This window comes from Gymnoscopelus braueri (genome assembly GCF_963280865.1).
Source record: "Gymnoscopelus braueri genome assembly, chromosome: 10".
Classification (NCBI taxonomy): domain Eukaryota; kingdom Metazoa; phylum Chordata; class Actinopteri; order Myctophiformes; family Myctophidae; genus Gymnoscopelus; species Gymnoscopelus braueri.
Window position 1 is genome coordinate 46354431 of NC_137611.1, and position 13739 is coordinate 46368169.

The following is a 13739-nucleotide window of genomic DNA, read 5'->3' on the forward strand; positions in this document are numbered from 1 at the left end:
TATTCTGATTGGTCATTCACTGAATTCAGATGTGTAATTTTAGAATAATGCAGCTGAATTCAATAACAGACCACTGTATAATCAAAGACTCCAAGCACCTGGCTCATATCAATTTGTGCAGCTGCATTTTGTGTCATATCCAACATGGCAGATATTTAAACAAAACGCACAATGTCATTTACAGCTAAACATTGCTCTTAAGAATGTTTTTGAAAACGACAATCCATAGACAATGCAGTAACCGAAGGCTTTATTACATATTATTGATTCTGATTGGTCAATCACTGAATTCAGCAGTGTGTTATTTCTGAATAATGATCGCTAAGCTCAATAACAGACCGCTGTCTAATCAAAGGCTCAGAGCACTTGCTGCTCTGCTTGATTTTGTGCCGTATCCAACATGGCAGCCATGTAAACAAACGCACTGTTTGTAATGTAATTTACAGCTAATCATTGCTCTCAAAACATTTGAAGCGAGAAATAGACAATGCAGTAACCGAAAATGTATTCTATTTGATCAACACTTGCTGTTGTTTTCCGAGGCGACACGTTGCACTGGACATGACCGTGACCTGGCATATATTAATGGATTACTTTCATTACCATAAGCAATGAAATCCTTCGTTTTGTTACTTTTGGGTCAATTTATTAATTTCTTTATTAAGTAACCGTGTAATAAGCGGGATGATTAGATGATTATTTGAGTCCTATTGATTGTAGGAATTATGAGAAGGTGAAATCTGCAGTGCTTAAAATATATGAGCTTGTGCCAGAGGCATATAGACAGCGGTTCCGTGGCTGGAAGAAACGTGCTGGTCAGTCTCATGTTGAGTTTGTACGAGATTTAACTACACAGTTTTCTCGTTGGTGTTCATCGTCAGAGGTCAATACATTTGAAGAACTGTTTAACCTGGTGGTATTGGAGCAATTCAAAAACACTGTACCTTGTAATGCTGCCACATACATAACTGAGAACAAGGTAAAGACTCCAGGTGAAGCAGCAGTCTTGGGTGACGAGTACATGTTGGTTCACAAAAGCAACTTCAGTGATCAGAGCACACACAAAGGTTACAGGGATACATTTTCTCATCGTAACAAGTGGTTCTTAGTTCCATGGCCACAAGGCTGACCATGGAGTGACACCAAGCATGCAGGACAACTCAGTTGGTGTATGTCATTACTGCAAAGGTAATGGACATTGGAAAAATGACTGTCCAGTTCTCAGATCTAAAGAAAATGTCTCCACCTCACAGATTAGACCTGCTGCATTGGCCAATTCACTCAGGCCAATTGCGTTGCCTCAGCAGAGTATGCTCTTGCAGCCGTGGATGAATGGGTATCTACCATTCATCTCGGAGGGGTTCTTAGCGGTCAAAGGAAGCAACAAAAGGGTGCCAGTAAAGGTACTGCGAGACTGTGGTGCACTTGATTCATTTGTGAGGGCCTCTGTGTTGCCTTTTTCATCTGAACAGACACGGGAGAGACTATTTTAATTCAAGGAATGGGAATGGGTGTTTTTCCAGTTCCAGTTCATAAAATGTCTCGTTTCAGATTTGTTGAGTGGAGAAGTTCACATGGGGGTGCGGCCAGAGTTGCCAGTTGAAGGTGTTGACATCATTCTTGGTAACGATCTATGTGGAGAGCGAGTGTGGGCAGATCAGGTACCAAATATGATCACTCGAAAATGGCCTGGGTCAGTTCGAAAAAAAAATTCGTCAAACGGAAAAAACAAACAAGTTAAAACAAAGTGACAGGTGACAAATCCATGTTACTCAAGTAAAACTGTTGGTAAAGGGGGAAATGGGGGAACTGTCAATGCTTCTCTTTGTACAGCCAGAGTGGCTAGGTCCTTTCCAACAACAGTTACACCAGAAGAGGGTGCAACTTCAGAGTTCACCTTACAAGGTCGGTTGAACAGTTCTCAATGCTTGACAGATCACAATACACTGACATCCGTTCATCAGAGGCTGAGGCGATCGTAGATCACATGTTTTGTGTTCTGTTGTTCATCCTATGGTTGTTTCCTTTTCACTATAGACTGTCCTGTCTCTGGTTCTCTTAATTCGCTCCTGGTACCAAGGTTACTGAGGCTGGGGGCAGGATGGTGTGGCAAAGTGGAGGAGGTAACAGGTAGGGGTCATACCTATGTTCCCCGGGTTCTATGTTCCCCACTAAGGTTATGGTTAGGGTTAGGTTTAGGTTAGGTCCTATATTCCCCGCTCTCCTAGGAAAGCGACGGTCCCATCAGGTATTCATAGGTATTGAGCATACAGGGGCACATTTTGTTATTTTGGTAAGCCTTATTTATGTAGATGGACATTCGTAGTTGTGGGCTGTAGGGGCATTGTTATATATGGTGGCTATTTAAGAAAATGTGTTTGTTGTTGGTATTGGTTATTAATTAATCTTTTTGTTTTGTAGATAATGTGGTGGAACCCCATTCTTAAAGAGGGGGGTGTGATGGCCCTGCCCCTCTGCCTCACTGTTGGCTAGCCGGCAGCCTTGGTGATTGCCAGAGTGGAGCAGGCCGTCAGGCCAACTTGCTACACCTGTGGTTATGGGTGTGGCAGAGTATATAAGGTCCTCTCCTTAAAAGCTTTGGATCTCTCCATATCCTCTCCAGAGCCTGTCTTGGGTGCAAGCTGGCCTGAGGAGGCTCAGCCCTTTTGTTTAGTTTTACACTTATCTATACAACACTCCCACAGCACACTCCACACATTCACACACTGCATACATAACTGACTACTGACTTATTCACACCTCATTCCATTCCTTTTGTTTATTGCTTTATTTCTTAAAGTTATAGTAAAATAAATAATAGTTAAAATGTTTGCATCATGTGTGGACTTGCCATGTAACCCTAGTGCATGACAACTGACAGATGGAGCGCTGACCAATCGGCTGGACATGATTGTTTTGAGGGTGAAGGGACACTATAAAACGGTGAACTCAGAAGCGACAAGTGTGTCTGGAGTGCGGAGCTCAGTCCAAATTACAGGCAAAGCCTGCTGAGCTATATTTTCTTGCACTCACTGCTGGGGGTGGGTGCTGCTCGCATGCTGTGTAGGGCTGCCAGCGGTGAAGATAGATAGGGCTAGGGCCAGGTTGCTGCGTTAGGCAGGGCGAGACATTAGTATAGCGGGACTAGATAGGAGTGCTCTTCCGCTCTCCAGTTGTCACAATCAGGTGAGTGCCATCAGTCCGTGATTGACACACGTCATTGTCAACGTCGCCCATAGTGCAGGTTCACTACAGTATCATGGTCAGTATAATGTCAGTATCATGGTCAGTTTGAGTATCATGGTCAGTCTCATGTCAGTTTCATGGTCAGTCTAATGTCAGTATCATGGTCAGTCTCATGTCAGAATCATGGTCAGTCTCATGTCAGTTTCATGGTCAGTCTAATATCAGTATCATGGTCAGTTTAATGTCAGTTTCATGGTCAGCCTAATGTCAGTATCATGGTCAGTAGTCAGTATTGTCAGTAGCTTAAAAACGTTGTAATATGGAGATACAAGGTTTCTGCCAGACAGTGAAGCTGAAGGGTAACCCAGAACCTTCCATGACCTGAAACTGTTCACACCCTGTGAAGTGCTATGATGTTGTTTTGTTTGTTTCCATTATAATTAGAACCAGAGAAGAGAAGTAAAAAAAAACAGCTATACTATTTAGTATGCCGAATTACTTTATAGTAGGCTATGTCCAAAAGCTTATAGCTACTATAGTATGTGTTGTGATTTCGGTTGACCAACATGTGGTCCCTAAAGGCAGCTTTCCATATGCATGGCCTCACCCTACCCCACACCACACAGCCCACTTGTGCCACGGTTTCCACTACAATGACGTGGGTAGCGTGGTGTGTAAGTGGTACTAAACTGGTGCCTAAAAAGTACCCAGTCCTGGGTAGGTCTGAGCTAGGCCAAACGGGGCCAAACACTTCATAATGACTGATCACTCAGTAACTTTTAGAACAGGATATAGTTGTAATCCATGATTGATAATAGATTATATTGTATTATAATCACCGTTATAATCTATTATAGTGTATTATAATTATCATAGCTTGTAAAACATTATAATACTTTATAGATTATTATAATCACAGTTAAAATCTATTTTAGTGTGTTATAATTATCATAGTTGTAAAACATTATAATACTTTATAGATTATTATAATCACAGTTAAAATCTATTTTAGTGTGTTATAATTATCATAGTTGTAAAACATTAAAATACTTTATAGTGTATTATAATCACAGTTATAATCTATTATAGTGTATTATAATTATCATAATTGTAAAACATTATACTACTTTATAGTGTATTATGATCACAGTTGTAATCTATTATAGTGTGTTATAATTATCATAGTTGTAATCATTTATATTGTATTATAATCACAGTTATAAGGATCCATTTGGATCATACCGAACTAAATGGTTCACCAGCACGAGCATAGGTGATTTGCATTTGTATCAACATACAAGGACGAGTTGAACAATGAGGAAAAACAGCGTTAGCCCGTATGAACACACAGAATGGACAGAAGATGATTTCGAACTGCTACCACCACTTACATGACTACACCTGATACAGTACCTTATTGAAGGAACAAGCTATTATACATTTAATATCTTCCATAGTGAATTTTTTTTTTAAGAGATAGGTAATGTGGTCATCTCCACATCTCCAGTGTATATCTGTGTGTCATTTAATGACATTATAATTGAGTACAAAAGGACCCCATTTGAAACAAACCTTAGGCTTTCATGGGCTTTTTAATCCTATTTAGTTGACCTTCTATTTAAACTGTACTTGCATGTGCTTTTTTTCTGCAAACTTCTAAATAAAGTATTATATCAATCAATCAAACATAGTGGCTCAGGCTGTTAGCTGCTCAACATTTACAAACAGCCTGTCTACCTGACTCACTGTGTTTTAATAACAAATGACTGAAAACGGGGCATCGTTACCCTGTCTGGCTTCACGTGTAAATTGTGTTTCATTTGTAAATTATATTTCACTTGTAAAGTCTTGTTTCTAAGGAAGCTGTTTTGCATCTGTATGCTGTAGTCGTTGCACGAAAACCTGTTGGTCTACTCTAGAACCTGGCCTGGGTCACTCTGAATGGGTCACTTTTGGCTTGCCAATGGCTTATTATAATTTACACCTTTTCAAGATTCAAGAACACTTATTAACAATGTAGATAGGGTGTTTTTTTGTTAGGTACACAAACTGCCAATAGCGTATTAAAAGTTATGTAGGAATCTTGAACCTAAAGGGAACTAAAACCAGTATGTCTCCACATTCACACATCAGAATTCTGAAATGCAGGGCATTACTTTAAGAGGTGATAAATACTATAAAGCTATTGGTCAGCAAGGTCTATCATATCAAAACTGAATCTAGGGAAGAATAGGAATAAAAAAAAATCACAACTAGAATTTGCCCACCCACATGGTAGGTACTGATATGTGAAATTTGGGGTCTTGACTCATGCTCCCTGAAACTGAACAGCGCGTTGAGATAACGTCACTTGTTTTGTTATGCTGATTGGCTGAAGGGGTTGTCTGTCAACGCTACTATACTCCCGCCCAGTTCCGCCCATGGCGAAACGGCCACACAGGGGTAGGGGCCAGACTTACGAGGCTATAAGTTGACAGTACACACACACACACACACACACACACACACACACACACACACACACACACACACACACACACACACACACACACACACACACACACACACACACACACACACACACACACACACACACACACACACACACACACACACACTCACACTGAGACAGATACAACAAGGGCAGAGAGCAAGCAGGCGATTGTTCATCATACGTGGTGGATTGATACCACTGATCAGTGATTGTGTTCTTTGGACAATTTTGCATTACTTCGTTTGTTGGTGAGAAGAACAGAGTTGTTTAAGGTAAGTTTCTGGCTGTAACATGGCATTATTTCTTTGTCTGCCAGTGTCTTGCAAGCTGTAGCTAAGGGGCCAGCTAGGGGTTAGAAAAGTTTTGGTTCAGTAGCCTACTGTACATGTGTAGAAATTGTACATTTGGGGTGCTATCTGGGTACTTAGCTAATTGAGCTCACATTAAAGGGGAAAACCATCATTGTTCGACATTAAACCGTCATTTATATACGGTAGGACTGATGCATTTCTGTGGGGCATGGAAGGAAAAACAAAACACAGTCACGGCCAACCCTCTATTTCCCTGCAGTGTAACTAATGATTTAATCTCCAGCAGAAACTGCATTGCCTGGAAATTAATACATTTTATATTAGTCAAGGAGGTTAGTTGTTAAGTCTGTCTTTATAGATTGGGTGAAAGTTTTTCGATTGGGTGAAAGTTTTTCATGGACACTCCAGGTAAACAATGGTCCATTTGCTAATCTACCCACCTGTGAAAGCCACCCCCCCCCCCAACACTCATTTACATGGCCCACTTCCAGCCCCAGCCATCACAGTACTAGGAAGTGTGAAAAATGTCTCTGACTCAGACATCAGACATTCATCAAAGGCTGTTTCCCCAATTGCAACAACTGTATGACACATTGATTCTGAGAAGCTTTGACTTGTAGCCTAGTTGAGTAATATTTGAACAGAAATGACTTCATATACATGGTTATAATGGTATATGGTGCAATGGTGTTCAGCAGATCAGTACAACTCCAGCGAGACTAGAACTTTGTGACATCATGGGTCGTCGTGGGAGGAGATCTGTCGCTAAGAAGAAATTCTGGGCTGCTAAGTTGAACCTTACAAAATTTAGCAAGGATGAAGCGAACACTGGAACTCCAATCACCAAGCATTCTCTGCAGGGAGGCCATGGACCATCCACACAAGTGATGTCAGACACTACAAATGGTATCTCCAAAGTGAGTAAACAACGGCGACGGAAAATATTGAGGAGACAAAGAAAGGATCAGGAGAAAGCCGCAAAACTCAGGTAATTTGCCATCAAGTCGCTCCATTCCACCACTAACACTGTATATGTGTGCTAATCTAACCTGGGCTAAATTGGAAAAACTTTCGTTAGATTTTAGCCTGTTTTGGTGTCATAGGATTGAGTCAGTTGCTATAATTGATGGCAGAATTACATCGTTGCTGTTGGGCAGAAACCTTATTTCTATCTCATCTTATTCTGTTTTCTTTTCATAAATTAATGCCTTTTATATGTTGTGTGACAGTGTCGCACAAAAGAGCATTGAAGTCCAAATGACGCCAGAACCACCCAACTTCTGTGCCGATGTCCCCATGAGCCCCATGGAGATGTCCTGCTTCAACCCTGTGGATAAACCAATGAGTCCAGACCAAGGGCTTAAATTGAGCTCTGATGCATCCATGAACCTGGCAGTACTAGAGCGCAGTGCGGGAGGTTTGATTTCGGATCCCTGGGACGATGAGCTGATAGCCCATCTGTTGTCCACACTGTCCACTCCACTGACATCTCACCCACAATGCAACACCTGGCAGATTAACATGCCCAACATTGCACCCAAGACAACCATCACCATGGGTATGTGAAACTCACGTTATTGCATCCATGTTGCTCAGATGTAACAGAAAATTCACAATTATTATCCAAGTCTAAGTGCATTTGGTTCTAATTCACATTTTCCGGCTATCCATATGGAATCAGAATGGTTGTTATTTTATCACGTCTAAACGATTTCATACTCTAAAATGATTTCAAGTGATTTCTAAAATGTCTCAGACTGGACACAGACACTGATGACTGATTTATACTTATTTCGTACAACTGTGTCACTTGCCAAAAATGGCTACCATCATTGTATGACGGATTAATCCTTCATATTTGAGAAACAAATGGGATTTGCCTGTAGTCTGAACCCAGTCTGGCCACAGATTAATTCCATTTCAACAGGATCTTTCCAAAAAGTATAGGTAGTTTTACTCAAGTCAAATTTTGAACACAAGCTGTTTACTTGTAACAACAGTATTTTTATATTGTGTATATATGTTTACTTAAGTAAAACATCTTAGTACTTCTTCCACCACTGACAGGTTTTGATTGAAAATTGTATTAGGCAAAAAGAATGTAAAACATCACAATTACATTAATAATACTTTTGTCTAAAAGGTCCGTCCAAAAAAGGTGGGAAGTCAATACGGGTTGACGCCGTTCTTGGAGCAGGTGAATTTGCGACTGTCTACCAAGCCATCGAACTCGGGTCAGGCGAGAAAATGATTCTAAAGGTAACACCAAATCTCTTGATTCACCAAACTTATCTTTGACCTACTTGAGCCCTATTTCCACAAATCTCTCGCTCTCTCTCTCTCTCTCTCTCTCTCTCTCTCTCTGTCTATATATATTTTTTTAATACATGTTTTAACACTTTGAATGGCCGACTTACAAGTTGTGTGCTTGTAGATCGGCTATTTCACCTGCTATAATCACTTGCCCCAAATAGGGGTGCCAGGCTTAAAGTGGTTACGTTTGTAGAGTTTTGAAAATTGGCTAGAGTAAGTATGCCATTGAGGTGGTTTCATTGAAGAGCGCCCAACATGCTAATGCTGACTATCTTCTCTACATGTTTGGTAACATAGGTCCAGAAGCCATGCAATCTGTGGGAGTTTCACATCAACACACAGCTGGATGCTCGGCTGGCACCAAACATGCGGCATGGCATCTCTTCAACAACTTTCATTCAGCCCACCTCTTCAGGAATGGAAGCGTGCTCCTTGGAGAGAGCCACAACAACTATGGAACTCTACTGGTGGGTTCACTTTGCTGCCCTTTGTTTTAGCAAAACCGGACCATAAAAATCTGTTCTCGAGTAATTTCTGAAAGACCGGATTTGTATGCCTCACTGTCACACAGATGTACTGCCAATCTCTCTGCATTTTGTTTTTATATACATAATGTCAACGTCCTCTTTTTGACAATTTGAAGATTCGGATCCATGTATCCAGTCCTGATCTTTTTCCTAATTCAAATTGAAAAATCAAAAGGAAGTTAACATAATCTAAACTGCCCGCATAAAGTTCAGAAACATAACTTCGGTCGATTATTTCTCCCCTTTAATAATACCAAATGGTATTGTATTTTATATATTTTTTATCGTTGATTAGTCACCTTTACAACGAGGAACAGCTTGTAAGGATCGAGCATTTGTGGAATGAACAACACAGCAAAATGTGTGGGTAGCGGCGTAGAGCCCCAAAAAAAATTCCAAAATCCCCTGCAATATTGTTCTGTTGGCATTCACTCTTGTTGTGCTGGCAGGTTGTGCCAGGCCCTGCTTTGAGTTTATGTATGCTCCAAGCAGCAACACTGGTGGAAAGATGCCACGTTTGTCCCTTCAGAATAAGGCCTGTTTATGAAACTCCTGTCATGCTCATTCACAAATCACAGATTAGGACTTGGCCTGTCAAAGCTTTTCTTATTTATTTTTGTAATACTTTTTTATTGTGGACAATTAAATAGCATATGGCAAAGGTCGTTGCATATAGTGTCACCCTTTTTTTTTCTCTTTACACATCGCAAAATAAGCCAGAACAACATACAATCCCCCCCAAAAAACAAGTAAATGGCACAACAAAGCAAAACAACAACATGATGGGGGGGGGGAGCTTTTCAGTCGTGAGATTTTATTTTACTTTCATCCATGTGACTGAATGACCCGCTTTGTCCCCCTGTCACCCAGAATGCAGTCAACCTGTACAAGAGTGCGAGCCTGGGTGACAAGCTGATGCCCCAGCCGCTGGTCATGTACCTCACCGTCTGCATCCTACACATGGTGGAGCAGCTGCACAAAATCCACATCGTCCACACTGACATCAAGCCTGACAACTTCCTACTGGGAGAGCGGTAGGTTTGGGCGATATATATCAATATTGTATCTTATCATGTCGTCACCTTGCTAAACTAATGGCCTAAGTCATTTTTTGAGGAAAATGATATTTTTGCCTAAGTCAGCTCCTCATGACACTGGCCACCTCTGGTAAAATAGCCCATCTCCTAATTGTCATCATGCTGTTCACTCCCCTTTTAGTATAATGGCCTAACTCCCTAGTTTGACTTAGGCCAAAATAGACTTTTTTTTTGGCCTAAGTCGTGGTTTTGTGATTTTTTTTTTAAAATTATTCACTGATTTAGGCCATTTTTTTTAGCCTAAGTCAGATTTAATCCTATTTAAACCTATTTAAATCTCTTATGTTACATAACTGACAGACAGTGTTATTTCTATTTAAATGGTCATAATTTGTTATAAACATTTTGGGTGAAATGATTAAGAAATATCATATAGTTTTGTTTTGGATCAGTTTTTAATTTTTCCTGAAAATCTTTAAAAAATGATGTAGGCCATTCATTAGTTTAGGAAGGCGACGATGTGGGATTTTGGATATCTTGACCCATTAAAACCGGGAAAGAAACATTTGTGTCATTTTAGATTTTAGCTGTGTGTGTGTGTGTGTGTGTGTGTGTGTGTGTGTGTGTGTGTGTGTGTGTGTGCGTGTGCGTGTGCGCGTGCGCGTGTGTGTGTGTGTAGAAAACTCTTAGGATTTAGAATGGTGATTCCCAAAAATAGCAGATATACATGCTCACAGAGTGTCGCTTCGTGCTACACTGCAAGCTTGTACATGTGCTATTTTTGAAAGATCTTGCGAGTGTTTGCAAAATAAATTTGAAATTCTTAACACAAATCTTCTCTCCTGGGGGGTCTCTGGCACAAAACATTTTCAGATGGGGGTCCGCGGCCAAATACATTTTGGGGGTCCTTGGCACGAAAAAGTTTGAGAATGACTGAATTAGAAGGCATTTGTAGAATCAGCCTCAGGTCTTAATGGATTAATATCGTGATATGGCGATAAGTGTATTTTTTCTGGTTTTAATCACTTATGCCTTATTTTATACTTTCAAATAAATTGCCAAATGGCAGCTCTACAAGCTCACAACACAGACAACAAGTTGTGAGCTTCTGCCATTTTTGCTATTTTTGAAAATTGTAAAATAAATGATATTCGAATTTATAATACATTTTGCATAATGTAACGTGCAATCTCTGTCTTAGCATTAATGAGCATGAGGGTATGTCACATTGATTAATGAGCATGAGGGTATGTCACACTGAATATGACATAACTTTGACCAGTTGAGACAATTTGAGCATGTTCTTTTACAGTATAAACCATGATACTGACAAAAGACCCCACATTGAATACAGCATCTTGCATGTATTTTTCACACTTAACATTACAATAAAAAACTAGTTTACTAGTTAACTACCTCAAACTAGTTAAGTACCTCAAACAACAAAACATTGTCTTTTTTTTGTTATCCTAGGTTCATGAAAAATACAACTTTTAAGCCAGATAACTTGGACCATGGCCTGTCTCTGATCGACCTGGGACAGAGCATTGACATGGAACTCTTCCCCCCTGGTACGGCCTTCACCGCCAGGTGTATGACCTTTGGGTTCCAGTGCACGGAGATGCTCAGTGGCAGACCATGGAATTATCAGGTATGTTCACAACAACAGTATTAACCAAACCTGCCATCCCTATTTTGGGCATGTCATTTTCAACATAGATCATCTATGTTCACTTAACCACTGAAACCCTATTCTTGGTTGACCGGATTCCCAAGGGCTCCATACCAGTCTAATTGCGCTCTAGACTATGTCCCCCCCCCCAAAAAAAATAGCCAATCTATAAGCTCACATAAGACACATTGAGCTTGTAGATCAGCTAGTTTTGGTATTTGTCGTACAACGTATATAGAATGAGCACAACATTCAAAGTAATATAGGGTGACAGAATAGAACAGGGAGGCTGTGTCCATTGAGTTCAATGGAGATGTGGCTCCCTTTTCTATTCGGCTCCTCAAGCTATATACGGCTTCGAGAAGTGATTTCTAACTTGATTGTATCCTATGATGGTCTGGTAGACTGAGTATGTGTGTTGTTCCTGTTTCAGACGGACTACTTTGGCATCGCAGGGACGGTCTACTGCATGCTTTTTGGAACATACATACAGGTGAAGAACGAGGATGGAGTTTGGAAGACAAATGGAAACTTTAGGAGGTAAATGTGGTATTTTACTTTGAATCAAATATTTTAGTGGTGCAGTCAAATTATAATATCATTTTTGATAATGTTTTCAACAACACTACTGTCTACTGTAAATTAACCTACGTTGTAATTCCTTCCATTGACAGCCCCATTGGTGAGACAAAGTTTAATCTGCTTGTATTAAACGACAATAAACTCACCAATATTGCACCTCTACAGACTGCTTGGGTTGTCCTCTTTGAGTCTGTAAAGACGTTTAACACAAATCCATTGTTGCCATCTCATGAGCAACTTTGTCAATAAACTCAGTGAATGCATGATTCTTCTAAGTGTTCTCCTTTTGCTGTATTGTACACCTGCATTACCTGCGTGTGCAAGTTATCGGCAGGCTTGTGAGTGAAGTCATTTTGGGGAGTACTCGTTTTAAGTCACTCACGTCCTGCATATGTGCAGTTTCAAAACTGGTGGTACAGTAGGTAAAACAAGCGCTCCCCAAAAATACTTTGCTTACACCTGCCGAAGAGCACACACATGTTATGCAGGTGTAAAACACAGCAAAAGAGTTTGACTGAACATTTCTCATAATATGGCAACGGTGGATTCTTCTTAAAGGCTTTACAGAGTCTAAGAGGATAACTGGGGTTCAAGCTTAACCATTTATATTATTCTGGGGGGAATATTAGCCAAAAATAGCTGATCTAGCTTGTAGATCAGCTATTTTTGCCAAAGAGTATAGGTGGAAAAAGTGGTAAAAAAAAAGCATTACAGAGCCAATTCAGGTCCAGTTTACCAAATCTAGCGGATTTCAATGGTTAAGTGTTAAATGACCCCAAAAGTATGAAGTGTAACGTTACCCGTCTCTTTGTCTCCCCTTCTACAGGAACCCCCACAGTGAGCTGTGGTGTGAGTTCTTCCACACGCTTCTCAACATCCCAGACTGCGGCTCTATGCCCGGTCTGAGCAGCCTCAGGAGCAGACTGGCCTCCGTCCTGAAGGACAACTACGCCAACAAACTGCCAGGCTTCGTTCGTCGTCTGGCCGTTCTACTCATGGAGAACCGGCCTACCAAGAGATAAATAAACTGGACATTGGACCACACTTTAAGAACTGTTTTGACATGACTGTTTTTGTTTTTGTACCCTTTTTTATTTTGATTATTTAGGACCTTTTACAGTTTTTCGAAAATAAAGATTTTTAAGTGTCATATTTTGGACTCTTTTTAAAGAATTAAAATGTTTTTATATCATGTAAGATATACAAGCATGGTTTCCTCAATATAATGATCATCATTACAGTTTCACTGAATATTATAAGTTAAAAAAAACAATGTTTATGTGTCAAATGTAACCAAGTCATTGATAACATTGTGGGACTATTGATTAGAAACACTCTTAGCGTCTAACAAAATACCCAACATATTACGACAACCCTAGAAACACTAACACTAGAAAGTTGTGCTCCGTAGAGGCACAGCTCTCCGCCAGCCGTTGCTTCTCTCTCTCTCTCTCTCTCTCTCTCTCTCTCTCTCTCTCTCTCTCTCTCTCTCTCTCTCTCTCTCTCTCTCTCTCTCTCTCTCTGTCAATTCAATTCAATTCAAAGGGACTTTATTGGCATGAGAAAACAGACGTTTACATTGCCAAAGCAAAAATTAAACAAACCAATTGAAAATAA

General features: G+C 40.3%; 1 protein-coding gene across 1 annotated transcript; it reads left to right on the forward strand.

Moving 5' to 3' along the window:
- The first annotated feature begins 5872 nt into the window (after positions 1-5872).
- Positions 5873-13168, forward strand: LOC308093107 (mitotic checkpoint serine/threonine-protein kinase BUB1-like). The gene is given in 10 exon segments (XM_080439326.1): positions 5873-5952; positions 6690-6979; positions 7221-7549; positions 8135-8250; positions 8602-8676; positions 8679-8771; positions 9702-9865; positions 11342-11519; positions 11974-12080; positions 12949-13168. Coding segments are annotated over 9 exon segments (1509 nt in total). The 5' UTR covers positions 5873-5952; positions 6690-6728; the 3' UTR covers positions 13145-13168.
- Positions 13169-13739: the final 571 nt, after the last annotated feature.